At 37.3% G+C, this 17,681-nt stretch overlaps 1 protein-coding gene and 1 pseudogene across 8 annotated transcripts in view; one reads left to right on the top strand and one right to left on the bottom strand.

Annotated features, from left to right (window-relative positions):
• Positions 1-17,681, top strand: part of Pdgfd (platelet derived growth factor D) — a 247,557-nt gene that overhangs the window by 159,769 nt on the left and 70,107 nt on the right. For 5 of the 8 annotated variants that reach the window (XM_087212347.1, XM_087212344.1, XM_021251569.2 and 2 more), the window contains 2 exons: positions 4,153-4,357; positions 8,154-8,334. In XM_087212347.1, the coding sequence (XP_087068473.1) occupies positions 4,153-4,357; positions 8,154-8,334 (386 nt within the window). The remainder of the gene's footprint in view (positions 1-4,152; positions 4,358-8,153; positions 8,335-17,681) is intronic. The other 3 variants (XM_087212345.1, XM_087212346.1, XM_004874019.3) reach the window with 1 other exon arrangement.
• On the bottom strand, positions 7,741-7,896 carry LOC147827905 (U2 spliceosomal RNA; annotated as a pseudogene).

Genomic DNA, 17,681 nt, shown 5'->3' with positions numbered 1-17,681 from the left:
ATCTTGATTTCACCACTGGCTTTTTTGCCTTTAAGTCACAAATTTCTTAGTCTCAGAACTTCCTTTGTAAAATGAGACTTTTACAATTGTATAGGTTTGTTTTGGAGATTAAGTGAAGTAGTGAGTTTAAACCACTGGCTGGAATGCTTGGTACATAATAATTACTTCATAATTGTTAGCTATTATTAGCACACCAAAGTAAATGCTTTTGTTCAGGAATGTGACTTTGTATATAATACTTTGCTGTTATCTCCAGTTTACCTGATAGGTTGTTCTCTGTATCTATAATTCATTATAACTCTTTGGCTAAGAATAGCCCTGAGTTGGCATGAAGTTATAAATTATATGTAAACAAAGTGCTTCAGAAGTTAAAGTGTATTGCAGATAGCCAAGAATCTGAAATGGCCTCTAGCAAGTTCAGACTAAGAAAGAGTACCTCCTGTGGCACAGTGGTAAAGAGCAACAGCTGTGTGGCTGGATTGCCTGGGTTTGTGTTCTGACTCTGTCCTGAAGCAGCTCTGCAACCAACCTTGAGCAAGATATTTCACCTCTGTTCCCCAGAATCGTCATATCTCAAATGGTGGTTATAACACTGATACCCACTTCAGGCAGTTGTGATAAGTATATATGATTATACATGTGCGTACACACATGCACACTCAGGTCATACGTGCAAAGCAATCAGACTTTATAAATTAAAGGAGCAAAGTACTTAGGATATGTGCCTGGCATGAAAACAAACACCCCTGTAGTTTGCTGTTTTTCATATTTGCTTTGTATATAGATATATTTTGTCAGAATTTTGTCTTTAAGGAAAACTAGGGCTGAGAAATTGTTATTTCCTCCCACTCTAGTTCAATATTGAGCAACATAAGTCTATGATAAATTTACAGAATTAGAAAAGAAGTATTAAATTAAGAAAGCAAATTTCTCTCTCCATTCTTTCCACAGCCTTCTTAAAATATAATTGGCATTTCAAATGTAACCAGAGTTAGTATCTTTAAGACAATCTAACTTTTAATGGTATTCTTAAATAAGGATCTCCCTTTCACACTTACAAAATTTATCAAAATGTGGCCTCTCCTGAGATCGATACCCGGTACCAAAAAAAAATGTGGCCTCAGGTGATGTCATTGATTTTATTATTGCCAAGTTCTGTGGTCTTTTTTTTCCATCTGTTGTCCCCCTAGTCTTGCTTCTGAGTTTGACACTATTGATCTTTCTCTCTATGGTCTTGAAATTGTCCCTTTTCTGAACAATCTTAGATAAGACTTCTCCCAGCCATTTCTGGTATTTCTGACATCGCCTATCACTCCTTTTGTCATCTGCTGGGCCCCCAGACATGTCCACCACCAGGCCTATCCCTGCCTTGTTAAGACGCTGCCTCCCTCTGAGGGCTCAGTGGTTTCCGAGGCCTCCTCTTCCCTCTCTAAGCCCTAGGCCTCACATCAGTTCACTCAGCTCATATCCAACCTCAGATTCCCAGAGCCTGTTAACATTTTCACTTGAACTGTTCCTTGTCACGTCAAAACTGGACTTGTGTTTCTTTTAAAAATTTCCCCCTTGCAGTTCTCTTGAATATCAGAAATACCACATTGGGTGCAGTCCCTGAGTTTAATAATCTGCTGTCTCTGACCCATTCCTTAGCATTCTTTGCCAGTTCACTGCCAATTGCCCTGCTTTTCACAACCTTTTACCCTAGCAACTACCTCCTAGGAGATAGTAGGCCCTGAACCCTCTGATAGCATTCTCCCTGTGGTCCATATTTAGCAGCACCTGGAGGTTAATCTCCCTTTCAACAGGGTCCTTATCCATTTCAGAATTTTCCTGTTTCCACTCACATCAAGTGCAGACACATCTGCCTGGATTTCTAGTATTTCCCTAGTATGCCTATAAAGCTTGTAGTACCCACTATCTCCCGTGCACCCAGGTGGACTGTGCTTTGGACAGGCCTCTGACCATGATCCCATGAGCACACCTTATCTCACTACCCTCTATAGTTTTCCTGCCTTCCTCCGTGCCACGTTTATACTTCTGCAGTAGGCACCGGCTTTGTTTTCCAGGTAAAGAAAGATAGGAACAATTCTTTAAATATTCTCAAATTATAAAAGAATACGGTATAGCATCTGGAACTGGAAACACACACACACACACACACACACACTGAATATTGCTGCTAAAAGAGACTAAAGAAAAAATGTGCCCCCATCCCCTTATTATACAAATGAGGACTCTGAACACCTGAGATGGATATTTTAAATTTTAATGGCTATATATTTACATTTATGATTCCTTCTATTTATGGCAAATGGTATCTAGTTGTCACTAACACTGTAGAACGTTTACACTTCCATAGGCAGAAAAAAAATCTAAGAGAAGCTTTTGTGTTTCACATGCCAATTCATGTTCATCCTCCTTGTCTTATTTTGGAATCTTCAAAAGTCACCATCAAAATCCCCACTTTACAGTCCTTTCCACCAACCAGTTTAGCCTCCCTGACCAAGCTTACTGAATTATAGGCCTCACAGTAAACTCTGCAGGACACAAATAGAATTCAGATAGACGTTTGTTTATGTTGCCCCCTAAAAGGCCAAAATCCAAAATGCAAAAAACTCTAAGTAATGGCAAATATGAAAGAGGTATCAATCACTCATTGCAATCACAGAATTGCAATGCAATTCTGATTTCCACTTTCAGAGTTAGATCACTGTCCATGGGTTAAGAGCACAAGTCCCACAAAACTGGTCACACTTCAGACCCCAGCTGAATGTTTACAGGACCCCAGAGACTACCTGTACTCTTGACCAACTGGCTACAAAATCAAGATTCCCAACAGCCTTTTAGGGTTGATAATTTGCCAGAATTACTCACAGGCCTGAGGAAAGCATGACTATTATCATTAAAGTTTTATTAAAAGCAAACAAATTAGGATCGGCAAAATAAAGAAATACACAGAGTGAGATCCAAAAGGGTTCCATGCATCTGTGTCCCCAGGATGCATCACCCTCCTGCTCCTGGAGTGTCAGTACTGTACATGTCACAAACCCAAAGCTTTTTCAGGTCTTGGTGTCCAGAGATGTTTTTTGTTTTGGTTTGGTTTGGGGTTTGTTTTTTTAAATTTGGGTTTTATTACATAGACATGATTAATTATATTATTGACAGTACAATTGATGTCTCTACCCCTGCCTGCCTTTCTGGAGTTTGGCGGGTCAGGGTGACTTCCCAAGAACGAAAGCCCTAATTTCTTAACCACATGTTGGCCTTTGTGGTCAGCTCTCATTCTGACACTATGCAGGAAACCTCTGTAAGCTGCCTTATTAACATGAATGCAGATGTGGACTTAGGGGTCAACCAAGAAAAACAAAGAAACTTCCACCATTTGGGAAATTCTAAGGGTTTTGATCTTCTTCACAGGAACCCTGTACAAAACCAGATAAATTCCTTACTATACATCAAACAGAAAATACAACAGGAAATGGACTTAAATCACAGAAAAACACAGGAAAAATATGTGATTATCAAGGCAGAGAAACTCACTGGAAAGATGTTATTTGAGTATAAAATAAATGACTGTTAAACACTCTTTAGAGTCCTTAAATTTGTTTTTCACTCATTCATTTATTTAGCAATATTATATATGTATGTAGGTCCTATGCTAGTCAATGGCAATATATTGTTATACTGTCAGTGTAAAAAAATATTTGTATTACACAGAAAAAGGTAAAGATGAACTATAGAAACTATCTGCTGATTTTTTATTCCAATCTAAATGAATCTGAGGTGCCTAAGATAATTGTTATTATTGCATGTCAAAAGTAATGTACGAAAAAATAAAGTAATGTACGATAGCCCCCAAAGTATGAAGTAATAGGCATCAACATTTATGAAGAATTTAGGGAGATGGGGGTAGTAGAAATGTATATTGTTTGGTTAAACTGAAGACTGCTATTTGATCTTATGTTTATTTATTTATTCTTTTTTGGTACTGGGGATTGAACTTGGAATCTTGTGCTTGCGAGACAGAAACTGATCTTATGTTTATGAAGAAAATTAAGAACTGCTTTAAAATGTGATGTATTATAAATTGTTCTTTTTTTGGTGTCCTATAAGTGGAGCAACATACTAATTTCTACAAGTTGTGACTACTAACAGAGAGCAATCACCTCACAGACTTGTACCGGAAAGATGAAACCATCCAGGTGACAGGAAACGGACACCTGCAGAGTCCCCGCTTCCCAAACAACTACCCTAGGAATCTGCTTCTGACATGGCGGCTCCATTCCCAGGAAAAAACAAGGATACAGCTCGCATTTGACCATCAGTTTGGATTAGAAGAAGCAGAGAATGATATCTGTAGGTAAGTGAGGAAAAAACTCCCTTGGAGGGTATTGTTGCAAAGTGAAAAAAACAAAACAAAACAAAAGATGTATTGGCAACATCACATTAATCATTCCTTTTGAGGCCTTTGGGCCTACACAAGAAGTGTCCCTTTTTCAAAAAGCCTGTGTCAGCCCTAGCAAACAAAGTAACATGGCCTGCTTCTGTGGAGGGCCTGGTAATATGGCATGGCTCACAGAGATGTACTTTGACAACTGGCATGACTCCCTGTCTCCAAAGAGCAATGGAATCTAGAGTCCCATGACTTTTTTAGGCACAGAACAACCTTTGCGAGTAGGTAGATGCATTCAATATCCGGGTCACCTGGAGCTGCAATTTGTGGCCCTTGTCAAAGCCTGACATGAGCTTAGAGGGCATAAAACCCAGCTCAGCTCTAGGCCATTGCAACCAGGACTTTTCTGGCACTAAGAGAATATGGTGGGTGAGGACCACATGGAAGTTTTACTCTAAATTCATAGTTTTAAGGGCTCAGATAAGTGTGGGAAGAAAAAGGAGGCAAGCCCCTGATTTGTATGCTTCTCAGATGCCTATTTCCCATAGTTATGGACCAGGGGTAAAAGATGAAAGCTGTGGCCCATAATCTCCCTTCTTAGCATATTTATTAGAGAAAGTCCAGGCTATTGTTCTGTGAATTATCTGCTCTCAGCATCTTACTTGCTTAATTATCATGTATAAGACCTGGGGAGAATTTTTCCCCCCTTTCTATACTTTACTGCATGCACTTGTTCTGCACTGCCAATGAACTACTGAACTGCTAAATCCTTTCAGCAGGTTTATTTCCCTCTGAATAATAAAAAGAGGTGCCTCAAATTCCTTCCTCCTTTGTTGCATGTTTATTATACTGACAGCTTTTATTATGTTGCTTTTTTTCTGAGAATAACAACAGTGACTATTACTTTCTAAGACCATAGAGGGTAATGTATTCTAGAAAGCAGAACAAATACATGCATGGAGAACCAGTTAATATTTACAGAGAGAATAAACTAAAGTTGATCTTGTGTCTTTTCAACCTTGAAAGGGAGAATTAATTTTCTGTGCTGGCAAAAAAAAAAATTGGAAAAAAAAACTATTAAAAGATTGTTAAAGATGATGATATAGAAAGAGCCACGATCTGTTTCTACTCACAAAACACTTTTGACATCAAATGTGTGGGCCTTTACTTTTTCCCACACCAGCTAACTCTCCAGTAGCAGTTGGCGTCCTATAAATCAGTTCAATTTTAACACTATCTACTTCAACTTACCATGTGATCCCGCAATTTAGGGGTTCAACCCCACAAAATGCCCCACCTTTAATGTCAGTGGCTGGTTACAACCCCTTCATATTTCTGACCAAGCAGTTATATATCAGGGAGTTCAGCACCCCCTCCTTGGCTTCAGACAAAATCAAGAAAGTGATTTACTTATTCTTACCAGTTTATTATAGAAGATATAACTCAGAAACAGCCCAGTGGAAGATGTAAATGAAGTAAGTTATATGAGAAGGACTCCTTCTCTATGTATATCATCTTCCAAGGGATTTGATGTCTTCACTAACACAGAAGCTCTCTGAACCCCACATGTAGGGATGTTTGTGGAAGTCATTATGAAGGCATTGTTGACTAAATCATTGACCATTGGTAATTAGGTGCAATCTCTAGGCCTCTCTTCTGGGCACAGTTCTCTTGGCTAAAAGTTCCAACCCTCTAAGCTTTCCTGGTGATTGCCTCATTCTGAAGCTCTGTAGGGACCTACCAAGATTCCACCCCACTAGAATAACTCAGGTTTCCTTAAAGGGGGCTTATTATGAATAACAAAGATGCTCCTCTCACCCTATCACTCAGGAGTTTCAAGAGACTTAAAGTAGGAACCTAAGAATAGAGATCACATTTATAATATATACATACAATATAATATATGCTACTATATCACAGAAGAGAAACCATTAATGAGCCAAAGTTTTGATCCTGAGAGTGAGCCCTTTTAACATCTTGGCCTTGAAAATGTATGACTGCATGTTAGAATGGTGTCCTTTCTGAATCCTTCATCAAATCCTCAGAATTTATGGAATAAGGTAGAAGAAAGAATGAAAAAGAAGAAGGGAAAGAATCAGATCAGAGACTTGCTTCGGAATCCTCCCTAACAAAATCAGGGGTGCATCCTTGACTTCAGACTCAGAGTTATAATTAACTGATGTATTTTTTCAAAAGAAAACTGACCTATTGTGTTATTAACAACGTTTCAATTATGTTTATGCTTTGTGTAGTAAATATGATTTATACATATTATGTAGAAAATGAAATGCAATCGATTTCCTACCATCTGTTCCAAAGTCTTCTTGATGTTTACACTGTAGTATTTTATTACTCAAATAATGATTCTTTGTTAATATTTTTCACCTTCTAAACACCATATAAACGTTAAGTAATTAATTTACACAGCACCCAAGAGATATCCAGCTGGTAAAATTATATAAGCCTTCTTGTTTTCCTCATAAGGAAACTGAGGCAAAGGACGGAATGGCTCATAAATTACTGTCAAAGACATTTAGTCACAATAACATTATTTTTCACCCACTACTTAGATTAACTTTTTCCAAACCAATAAAGGCTCCGAAGTACTTGGAAAAAACTGGTAAATTCATATTGCTTTTACTTTATATTCAGACCTACTGTTTTTTAGGCTGGTTCTTTCTGGTACTTGTAACAAGATAAATATAAGATGGACCTAAGACTTCTGCCACCCTGACTGCCCATCCTTTGATGGTAACTTTAACATCTAAAGTCACTTGGGGAAAGGTAGAGATAAGGAGTGAGAATCTGGTAACTAGAGTTGAAGGACAAAGTAAGCCAATTAAGTAAGATATTCTAAGGTTGTAGGGGTTAAAACATGGAATAAATAATCACAAGAACATGTAAACTGTGGCACTGGAGATGACTTACTATATGAGAGGATGATGGGATGGGATGGAGGAAGCTGAAGATTAAAAGGTCACACAGAATAATTAAATAGGCCTTCATATTTTCCTCAATCCTGGGATTCTGTTTGTGCTTAAAGTGCTTAAAGTGCTTAAAGTGAGCCTGTTGTCTGGAGTGCCCGGTTTTAACTAGCTGAGATTTTTTCCTGTATTGGTTAGCAAAAATCACTCCCTGAGATTATATACATTCTTTTATAGCTGATGTCTTATTTTATGATGAGATCCTCCAAAAACAGGTTTCCAAAAAAGATAGTAATACAAATCATGCCCATGTCCATTTATTTTCTATAATGAGAATGCTGATTCTATAAGCTATGTAGATATTCATTCTGTCCTTCCAGAAAGCACAAATGTGATGAATTAATTCAAAGTAGAAATTTGTTTTTAAAACTTTGTAAAGTTAATATTTGGGCATATAACTTTAGCTATCTCTAAAATATTCCAAGAGATTCCAGTCATTAGTTTTTTTAAGATTTTCTAAGCTAGTTTCTTAGAAAGTAGCCCATTTTACACTTGATCTTAGCCAAAAGGCCGAGAAGCAATAGAAAGTAGGCTACTTTGATTATTGATGATTGATCTGGGAATAGACATAATTGATATATATATATATATATATATATATATATATATATATTCTCATAATTGATTATTTAAGTTTGAGTTGGGAAAGCCTAATCCCCAAATTAGCTTTCATTTCCACCTATAGGTGATGAGAAATCATGTTAGTTTTAATATTTTAGTGAAATTATAAATTTCAAAATACATTTTAATTAAAGCAATTTATGTCAAACTGATTCTAGGTATGATTTTGTGGAAGTTGAAGATATATCTGAAATAAGTACCATTATTAGAGGAAGATGGTGTGGACACAAGGAAGTTCCTCCAAGGATAACTTCAAGAACAAACCAAATTAAAATAACATTCAAGTCTGATGACTACTTTGTGGCTAAACCTGGTTTCAAGATACATTATTCTTTGCTGGTAAGTAGCTAAACCACCTTATGATTAAAACCTGACACTGGATTTATGAAACAAAGGGATCATTTTTATAATAAAATATAGTAGTGTGAGGGTAAATGTACTTTAGTAATTTCTATGACAAATATTGTTCTTACACCATGGCCAAAATGTTAAAGCATTTAATCATAAGGAATGCCACTTGGATCTATTAAATCAATCTTTGAGCCATGAATTTTGTTTTTTGGGGGGTTTTTTTTGGTACTGGGGATCGAACTTGGGACCTTGCTCTTGCAAGGCAGACAACATGGGCCATGCATTTTGAAAGAAAGAATAGTAAATAGAAATGGAGAAGTAGTTTATAGTAAGACAAATATGAAATCACCTTAGATTCAATTAAAGCAAGGTAAATATATAGCAAAACAGAAGGTATGTGAGTGTTGAATAGATTTTAAGAAAAGCTTAAAAATTTTTCTTTTTTTGGTTTGAAAAGTTGTCCATGAATCTCATCACAGAAAAAAAAAAGTCCTGATGATTTTCATTTAAATGATGATCCCGATTTGGACAGGTCTGTTATAATCACAGAGCCTCAGGATTGGCAAGCACCTTCCAGATCATTGAATTCACTCAGGCTCAAGAGTATGAATCCTGTTTGCTGCACTCATGGTTATTTGTAGTCTTACTTCTACTTAACCAGCTCAGCAATCATTTCCAGCTCTAAATGGTTCTGTTAGAAAATGTTCAATCTCATATTGAGCCAAAATCTACAGTGCAGTTAATTTGAGTTGAGTCATATGCAATCGGGTATAGTGGATTGTTAATTTACAAACTCAATTCATTCCAGAGGGCTATTTGTAATTCAATTTGGTTGTAAGTCTAGACTATTTTTCCCATAAGAAATAATGGAAATAGCCATAATACATTCTGAACCTCCCAAAACACCCCTTAACTAACCTTTTCATAATGAAAAAGGGTTGTATTATTTGTGTAATTATTTATCTAGAGTATTCACCAAAAAGTTATAACATGTGCCTACTTTATCATAAACAACAATTTCATATTGTACTCACCATTCAAGTTCACATCTTTGGTTTGCAGGAAGGGAGAATGAAATGGAAGGTGGTTATTGCTTGCAAGGAAAGTCCTCTTGCATAAGAACATCAGGAATCTGACTCTCTGGTGTCCTTTCTCTTCTTGGGAAATTCTGTAGCCCACTAGGACCTGCTTCTGGCTCACTAGGTCTCAACCTTTTCAGAACTAAAAACTGGTCTAAGGTTGTCTTTTTCTGTCTTTCTTTATACCACTGTTCTGTATTGTGACATGACATTGTTATTAAGCAAGTGAAGGCAACGATTGGCTTTTTCTCTGTTTGGGTCGGTCTTCTCTACAAATGTTTGTAGCTCTGTCCATTTTTTCAAGCTTTCCTTTATTTCAGAAGAATTTTGTTGCACTGATTGTTGATACTTCCTCTCCTCTTCAGAAAGCTCCTCAGCTGTCATTTTCTGTTGCTCACCCAGAAGTTGCTGAAGTTCCTCTGTAAACAGTTCCTCTGAGTATTCCTTCATCAGTTCCTCAGTGTCACCACTGTCTACCTCCAAGCCTATGGACTCTGCCATAGTGATAGTGTCATCAACCACAGGGTCAATTGAAGGCTCAGGCTCCTCTACACAGCCTTCAAAGTCTCTCTCTTGTATAATTTTAGACTGTACTTTCTTCCAGGCAGATATCAATGTTCTTAGAGAGACATTGGCCCAGGATTTTTCAGTTAACCCCACACAAGAAAGATAGGCATTCAGGTCATAATTCAAGACTTTGGTCATAAGTTAAAACTAAAATTCCAGTCATAACCCAAGCTGTTCTTGTGTGAGGCTAGTTGTAACTCAAGGGTCCACTGTGTCTTCACTCATTCATTTAGGATTTAGTACGGATGTCAAAATTGAACACAGTGGCAATGATTTGTTTGGGAGTCTTTTCTTAAAAATTACATTTACAGTAGAAAAACTCTTGCTTCATTCATAAACTAATAGGATTCTTTTTCACTAAAATGAACTATTAAACAATAAGTGAATTCTACATCAGAGCATTATAAATGGAAAAAATAGCATGTGGTAACACTGGCTCCAGTTATAATTTGAAAATAATCCACCAAGCATGATTTACATTATTATGCACTCAGGCAATGCTGTTTGGCATTAAAATTGAAGTATAATATTTGATTTCTACATTTCTTTCTCTTTTAATGTGTTCAATGATGCATCTGTTCTCTGGTCATGGACAGAGCAGACTTGAAATGTTACAATGGTGATGGATGGGTCAGTGAAAGTTCTTTTTACCTTAAAATATTAAGCTCCATTGGTAAAAACGTGTATGCCATCTGTGATGCTTACGTTCTAAATTGAGTGTTTAATAAGTCAGTTAGAAACATCCCAACTCTAACAATGTCTTGAAGGCATCACAACTTTTGTGAAAGGCAATATATACATATATATAGGCTCAGGGAAGAAGGAATGCTCTCATTTGAGCCATTTGGGGTCATGGTACAGACTCATCACTCCTTTTCTAGACAGTGTTGTGTAGACTATTAGCCTCTGTAGCTTGGATGTAAACTATTTAACATCACTCCCTTAACTCATTTACTCCCCACCAGTACATTCAATTGTGCTTTATAGAAATGGTGGTAGTTGTAACTTTTTTGTGTATTTTCCTATTGGCCTCTTGATCTTCTCTCCTAAAGTGTATGCATCTTTTCCCTTCTAATTGTCATTTGACACTACAGAAGGTCAATTAGGGCTGCATTCTTGGCTGAAATCCAAGAGGTAAAATAACCTTGAACTGTACATATGTAGAGACTCTATATGTGTGGCTCTTTGACAAAACTCTGCTGCTTAATTGTTGCTGAATGGGAATCATCACATATATCTGGACCACTCTGTTGGGAAAATCATTGTATTCATATTTATGTTTTACTTGGAGAGGCTTTTAAGCAGTGTTTATAAATTCCATAGTCTAGGTTCAATACTGAAAGTGAGCTTGATATGTTAATAGAGAGACAGTGGGTTTAAAAATGGCAAGTCCTCATCAAGTGTATTTAATGATTTTTAGAAAACTAAAACTCTCTAGGGCAATGGTGGCGAAGGTATGGCACACACTGCAGTGAGCATGCAGAGCCCTCTCTGTCAGCCAAGTCACCCAACCAAGGTTTAACTGATTACCAGCATGCGTACAACAGCAAAGATCACATTAATTGTGCAAATGTATTCCAAATGCAAATTTTTACCTCTCAATAAAAAGCTGTTTGTATCATTGAAAGCTCTGATATTGTGCTTTTCTTTTAAGACAAAAGAAGTTAATGTACTTGTTTTTCTGCAAAATAAATGTCAGTATTCACATTTAATGCAGTGTTGTCACTTTGTGATAAATCAGTGGGTTTTGGGTTACTTTGGGCACCTGGTCTCTCGAAGGTTCGCCATCATTGCTCTAGGGGTTGGACACAGCTGTTGTGCAACTCCTATTTAAGGAATGGTAGGTGTTAGGGAAATTTGAGCCTTAAAAATAGTTTCTTAGGAGTCAAAGTGCCCTTGGGAAATGACAAGAAGCTGGTAGGATAGGTCAAGATCACCTCTTTCCTAATCTCTCCTTTCCACTTTTGTGCCTCCCATGGAATATCTCTGCTCTCCATACCTCTGTAGCTGTCCAGGTGAGTGGAGACTACACTGAGACTGTCTTAGGGGTGCAAGGACCACCAGAGCCCACTGCAGTAGAATCACATCTACATGATCTATGCACATACACTTTTAAAAAACCCAAGTGTACAGCTGGGGATTTAGCTCAGTGGTTCCAGCACCTGCCTTGCAAGCGCAAGGTCCTGAGTTCGATCCCCAGTGCCAAAAAAAAAAAAAAACAACCCAAGTATAAATTCTTAGTCCATATTTCATTCCTGCAAGCCATGGGAGACTTACAAGTAACATTAAGATAACTAATACAGACTGATTCTTATCTTCCAACTTTGTTCGATGTGCTTGGAATTTCAATCTTCTATTGTTTGTTTATGACACCTATCATAGTCTCCCACAGAGCAGGAAGCAGAGGCATAGGAGACAAGAACTGTAAAACATACTCTGGATTGAAGACAGGTTCCAGTAACTTCCAGTGATGTGATATTGAATAAGTTTCTCACCCCTTGTTTTTACAACTTTAAAATTGGAATTGGTATGGGATTTTAAAATGATAGGAATACTTAGCTCAGCATCTATATTATAGTTAACGCTCAGTAAATCATGCAATAAATGATTCTACCATTATCATCATTAATTTTACAAAAATATATATATATGTAAAATAATAAACCAGAAAATAATAAACCTCCAGGGACTAGGCTAAGCATCTATGCATAGTCTACAGAGTGCCTCATACTAGAGCATGTTTGTTGAATAGACCCTTTCCTCAGAAAATATGATTTGTAAGAACTGCCTAATTTTATTTTCTAGCTCTCCTATTCAGCCTTCTTTTCTAATTTCACTCCATAGAGGACAGTAGATAGCTTTGGAATGTATAATTAAGCAGGGGGGATAATGTTATCAAATAGTTGCTAGATAGATTATCTAAATAAAGGTCTTCCATCACAAATCCAGTTTGCTGGGGGGATAAGAGAATGGTGGTTTGGTTAGGAATGTTTTGTGAAGACCACAAAGCATATTACTGGAAAGCTGTCCTGTGACAATGTAACCAGTGGATAGTGTGCAGAGAGTCAAGAGATGTGAGTTTCAGCTCTGGCTTTTGCTATTTCCTCATTTCTAAATAGGGACAAAGATGTCCTTACATTAGGTAATCATGAGAATTAAATTGGATAGCTTTTGCATACCACTCTCTCTCTCTGAAACTTACTAATTACTCAAATATCTGCTCTTGTTGTCATCACTATTGGTGGTATTATTAACACACTGGGAGGTAGGTAAGCTTGGTATTCCTGTGTTGACAGCCCAGTTGTCAGTGTGTGTGTGTACGCACACGCTTGCACGCTCTGACAATGATTCACTTTGTTCATCCAAGTGGAAGCATGCTTTAACAAACATGAGGTGTGTGTGTGCATGCATGAACATGGTTAATATTAAGGTAGTTTTATAAAATTCAAAAATAAAGTCATTTAAAAATTATTCCAAAAATCTGATTTATTAAAAAGTATAGGGCCAGGGATTTAGCTCAGTGGTTTCCCGCCTGCTGGGCAAGTGCAAGGACCCGAGTTCGATTCCCGGTACCAAAAAAAAACAACAACAAAAAAAGCAAACCCAAAAAGTATAGTTTGTTTCACAAATTGAAATTTGCTAATACCCATTGTTAATACTTTCTAAGATAAAAAAGCAATTTCATCAGGCCAGTTGCCTAACTATCTCTGTGGTGAATTAGCTTCAAGTGGTACAGTTAAGATTTCTATTGAGATTAAAAACTCAAATGAAGCATGGTTTTACATAAAAATAACTATTTAAAATAGAAAAGGGAGAAAATGGAAAAGAAGACAAAGCGAAAGGATGGAGGAAGAGGAAGAGGAGAGCCCAGGAGTTGAATAAGATAAGACACTCAGTTATCAGAGTAGATTTGCAGAGTCTAATTTTGTGTATCTAAAGCATACTAATTAGTAAAACAAAAAATTCTCAACAACAAAATAAAGATGGGTGATTCTTCTAAACTGAATTCTTAAACAAAGCTAGCGAGTAAAGGAACTCCTTTCCTTTCTCTGTAAAATGTGTAGAAATTCCTTCATGATTTGCAGAGCCAGATAATTGGACATTCTAAAAGTCTACTCTTGCTTTGGCCACTTCGGCCTGGACTATATATAGAGCCTGGGACTGTCAAAGTGTGTGTGGTGATATCCATAGCAGATTCTGTTCATCTCACTTTCTTCCCCTCAGATGTACCTTACTAGAGGTTTGGGAGTTATAATATTGTTTCATAAATGCCTATGGTGAGCTAGATGAGGCATGTCCAGTGCCCTGGAAAAAGACAGACAGTCTCTACCCTCCGCAACTCTCATGGTAGTGGAAGAAAACAGACATCAAACCTGTAAACAGGAAAATGGGTACATTTGTAGTGAAATCTTTTTTTTTTTTGGTACTGGGGATCAAACTCAGGACTTTGCACTTGTGAGGCAGACAGTAGAACCACTGAGCTAAATCCCGAGCAGGGTACCTTTGTACATACATAGATTATTTAAGTTCAGTGGAGGCATTTAAAAGCACTATAATGAAGAGTGACTAAAAAAGGCCCTGCTCTAGGCAAGGGGTCAAGGAAGATCCATGCATGTAAAATTGTAATGAAGACCAGAAATATTAGAAGGAGGGAGCTATATGAGAGATGCATTCATTAAACAGAGGAAGACCAAATGCTAAGAAACAGAAAAGGCTACATCAGAAAAGAGAAGGCATTTTTCCTCTGGTAGTAATGATGACCTTGGTTCCTTGGCATTTTGGCTATGGGAAGGAAGCAAACAGAAGAGGCAGAAGCACAATCCTAGATAACTCCTCTCTCAGTAGAGTGAGGAAGGAGATTCCATATCCTTATCTCAATCCATCCTATTTTGATATCTTGTAAATTTTCAGTATGATGGGATAGGACGGCTGAAGCCAGAAGATCAGCTAAGGCCAGATGCTAAGAAGTATCAACAAGATGCTAAACAATGTGTAGACAGAAAATCAGGGGCATGGTTAGGGTCAGGCAAGAGGATAGAGCAAGAGGGCAAACATATGCTCCACCATGGCAGAGTTGATATTGTTGGGGTAGGCTGGCAAGCCTGGTTGCCTTGATGGATATTGGTCAAAGCACACTTTCATATGAACAGTGCTGCAACATTTTATAGGTAAGGATAAAGAGGTGTTTTTGTGTATTTTGTTTTGTTTTTGCAGTACTAGAGACTAAATTCAGAGCCTTCATCTGAGCTACATCCCTATCCTTTTTTTATTTTATTTTTAGACAGTGTCTTACTAGGTTGCTGAGTTACCTATGCTGGGCTTAAATTTGGGATCATGCTGTCTCAGCCTCCCAGAGTGCTGCATTACAGGCATACACCACCATGCCCAGCTAAGCACTCTCATTTAATATTTCACAAATGTTCTAAATATTCACCAATTACAGACGATTTTGATGAATTAGTATTCTCTTTGAAAAGGTGAATGAATCAGATGAGTTATTTTAATCTGCCTGCCTCCCTAAAATATAAATATATAATCAGAACTATGGTAGAGTTCATGGGAGAGTGAAGAGCAAACTTTAACATAATCCTAGAGCAAAGGAAAATTTGACAATTAATATGGCTGTGTCTATAAGAATAGTAATGGGAGAGGAGAATAAAAGGAAAGTTGGGCTCCTCTGATGGGGGTGGGTGGCAGAAGAGGAGCAGGTAGGTAACAAGATGTTAAGAGAATAGGAGGAGACAATAGAGTTAGTGGAATGGCCTGGCTTAGTCATGCATTTGTTTCAACAGACATTTTATTAAACACCTACTATGTGCTATGTGTTAAGATAGTGGGTCTAGAGTGGTGAACAAAGCAAAGTTCTTGCCTTTTTCGAACTTAAGAGTTTGATCCTATTACTCCTAATACTCCTACTACTAATAATAAGTATAAGTATATTATCATAATAGTATCTAGCATTTTTGATTACTGTGTGGATTAAATATATGAGGACTATATGTGAAGTCTTTAATACAGTGCCTAAAATGTCATAAATCATAACCTACTATTGTTAAAACTTGAATTAGGCATTCCCATGAAGGCTGAGAAAAATATAGAATTTAGAGTTGCAGAATCTTAGAGATATAGTGCCTATACCAGCTTTTTTACTGTACACAGGTTAGGTTTTACAGTTATACGAATGAGACAGTGAATACACAGAAGATTGAAGGTTGGTTGTGGTCACTGAGCTCATGCATAAATGTTATGTGTGCGATATAAAGCGTGGGACCCACCTGAAATAAATGTTAACATATCCAAAATTGTGCATAAAATTTCAAGGAGCAAAATTTCAAGGATGTGTTATAGGTCCATAGGTGCAGTTCAGCACCCTTCATACCTGCCTGTGAATGTTACCCGACTTTGGGAATATTGTCTTACATGTTGAGTAGTCCTTTTTGACCCAAGCAGTTTTTGAAATAATATTTTACTACTGTAATTAATTTTCCTCATAAACTGCATATGCTAATCACATGAGCAAATAGTTCCCCATGTGCTGAGTAAACACATTTCCAGCTTGGAGAGGGATGCTGTTTAATAGTATTTGGAAAGTCCAGCATCCTGTTTATCTCCTATTTTATTACATGGACATGCTACAAGTAAACTCAGACTCTTGAATACCAGAAAGCTATAGTGAGTGATTTTTAAATGACTATGTCCCTTTTATACACATATAACCTTTTCTGTGTAACTCCATCTTTTGGTGCATTATATTTTGGTAGATAAAAAAATTTAGAAACATAAAGAAGACAAAAGGTATTCAATTAGAAAATGGCTTACGTATTTGAGATTGGCCTAAGAGCAGAATTTCTTTCTCTTGAAACAATTTTTTTAACTGAGGTGAAATTCAATAAAAATGTATTCATCTAATGGTTCTCTTATGGTTTTAACAAGTATATTTGAAATACACTGTGTATAATAAGAAGAAAATAAGAATCCTGAAGGGAAGGAATGTACACAATTAGAAAATAATGTGACCTGCATTTCCACCATGCTTTGGAAAAGGGGCACTGAACTTCATAAAGAGAAGTATTACTGGGCTGAGTCAGGGAAGGAAGAGCCCCACAAAGAGATTATTGCCTAAACACAGGCAAAATGGCAAGAAAAAGCAGTATTTCAGAATATCATGATGAACTAATTCACTGTTGCAGGTTAAGGATGCCAACCACTTAACACCATTCTGGTAGAAGAAATATGTGAGAAGCCAAAAGGACACCAAAATAGAAGTTTTATAAATGAGTCCAAAAATTACCAAAGTTCAGGACTCCCTACTAAAACTAGAATTCAGGCCTTGGCAGAGAAAGAATGCCAAAGCGGAGATGTCTTAGCTAAAATGCCAATTCAGACCAAATGATTCTTATAAGGGCTCTGGGGTCATTAAACATGTTGGTGCAGTTCCTCCTCTTGCTACATGGAAAATCACAGTTTCGGTCACAAATGGTCATGAATAGTCATAAGCGGGCAGGAGAACTGGAAAGGAAGGCAGCTGCTGAGCACAGCTGTGCTGAGCAGGTGGACTGAGGAAGGGGATGACCCCTCCTGATGGTTAGTGCCAGCAGCAACCACTCCAGAGAAAAATGGGGGAGGAGGTGTGGGGGAGGGAATGGAGAGAGACTGTTGGAAATTGTGAAGGGAAGAAATAGTTAAAAG

The sequence above is a fragment of the Heterocephalus glaber genome, unplaced genomic scaffold (assembly GCF_053883595.1).
Source record: "Heterocephalus glaber isolate CG9 unplaced genomic scaffold, H.glaber_assembly_v1.0 deba00001429, whole genome shotgun sequence".
NCBI lineage: Eukaryota > Metazoa > Chordata > Mammalia > Rodentia > Bathyergidae > Heterocephalus > Heterocephalus glaber.
The sequence above is the reverse complement of the archived record's forward strand: the minus strand, read 5'-3'. Positions and strand labels throughout refer to the sequence as shown.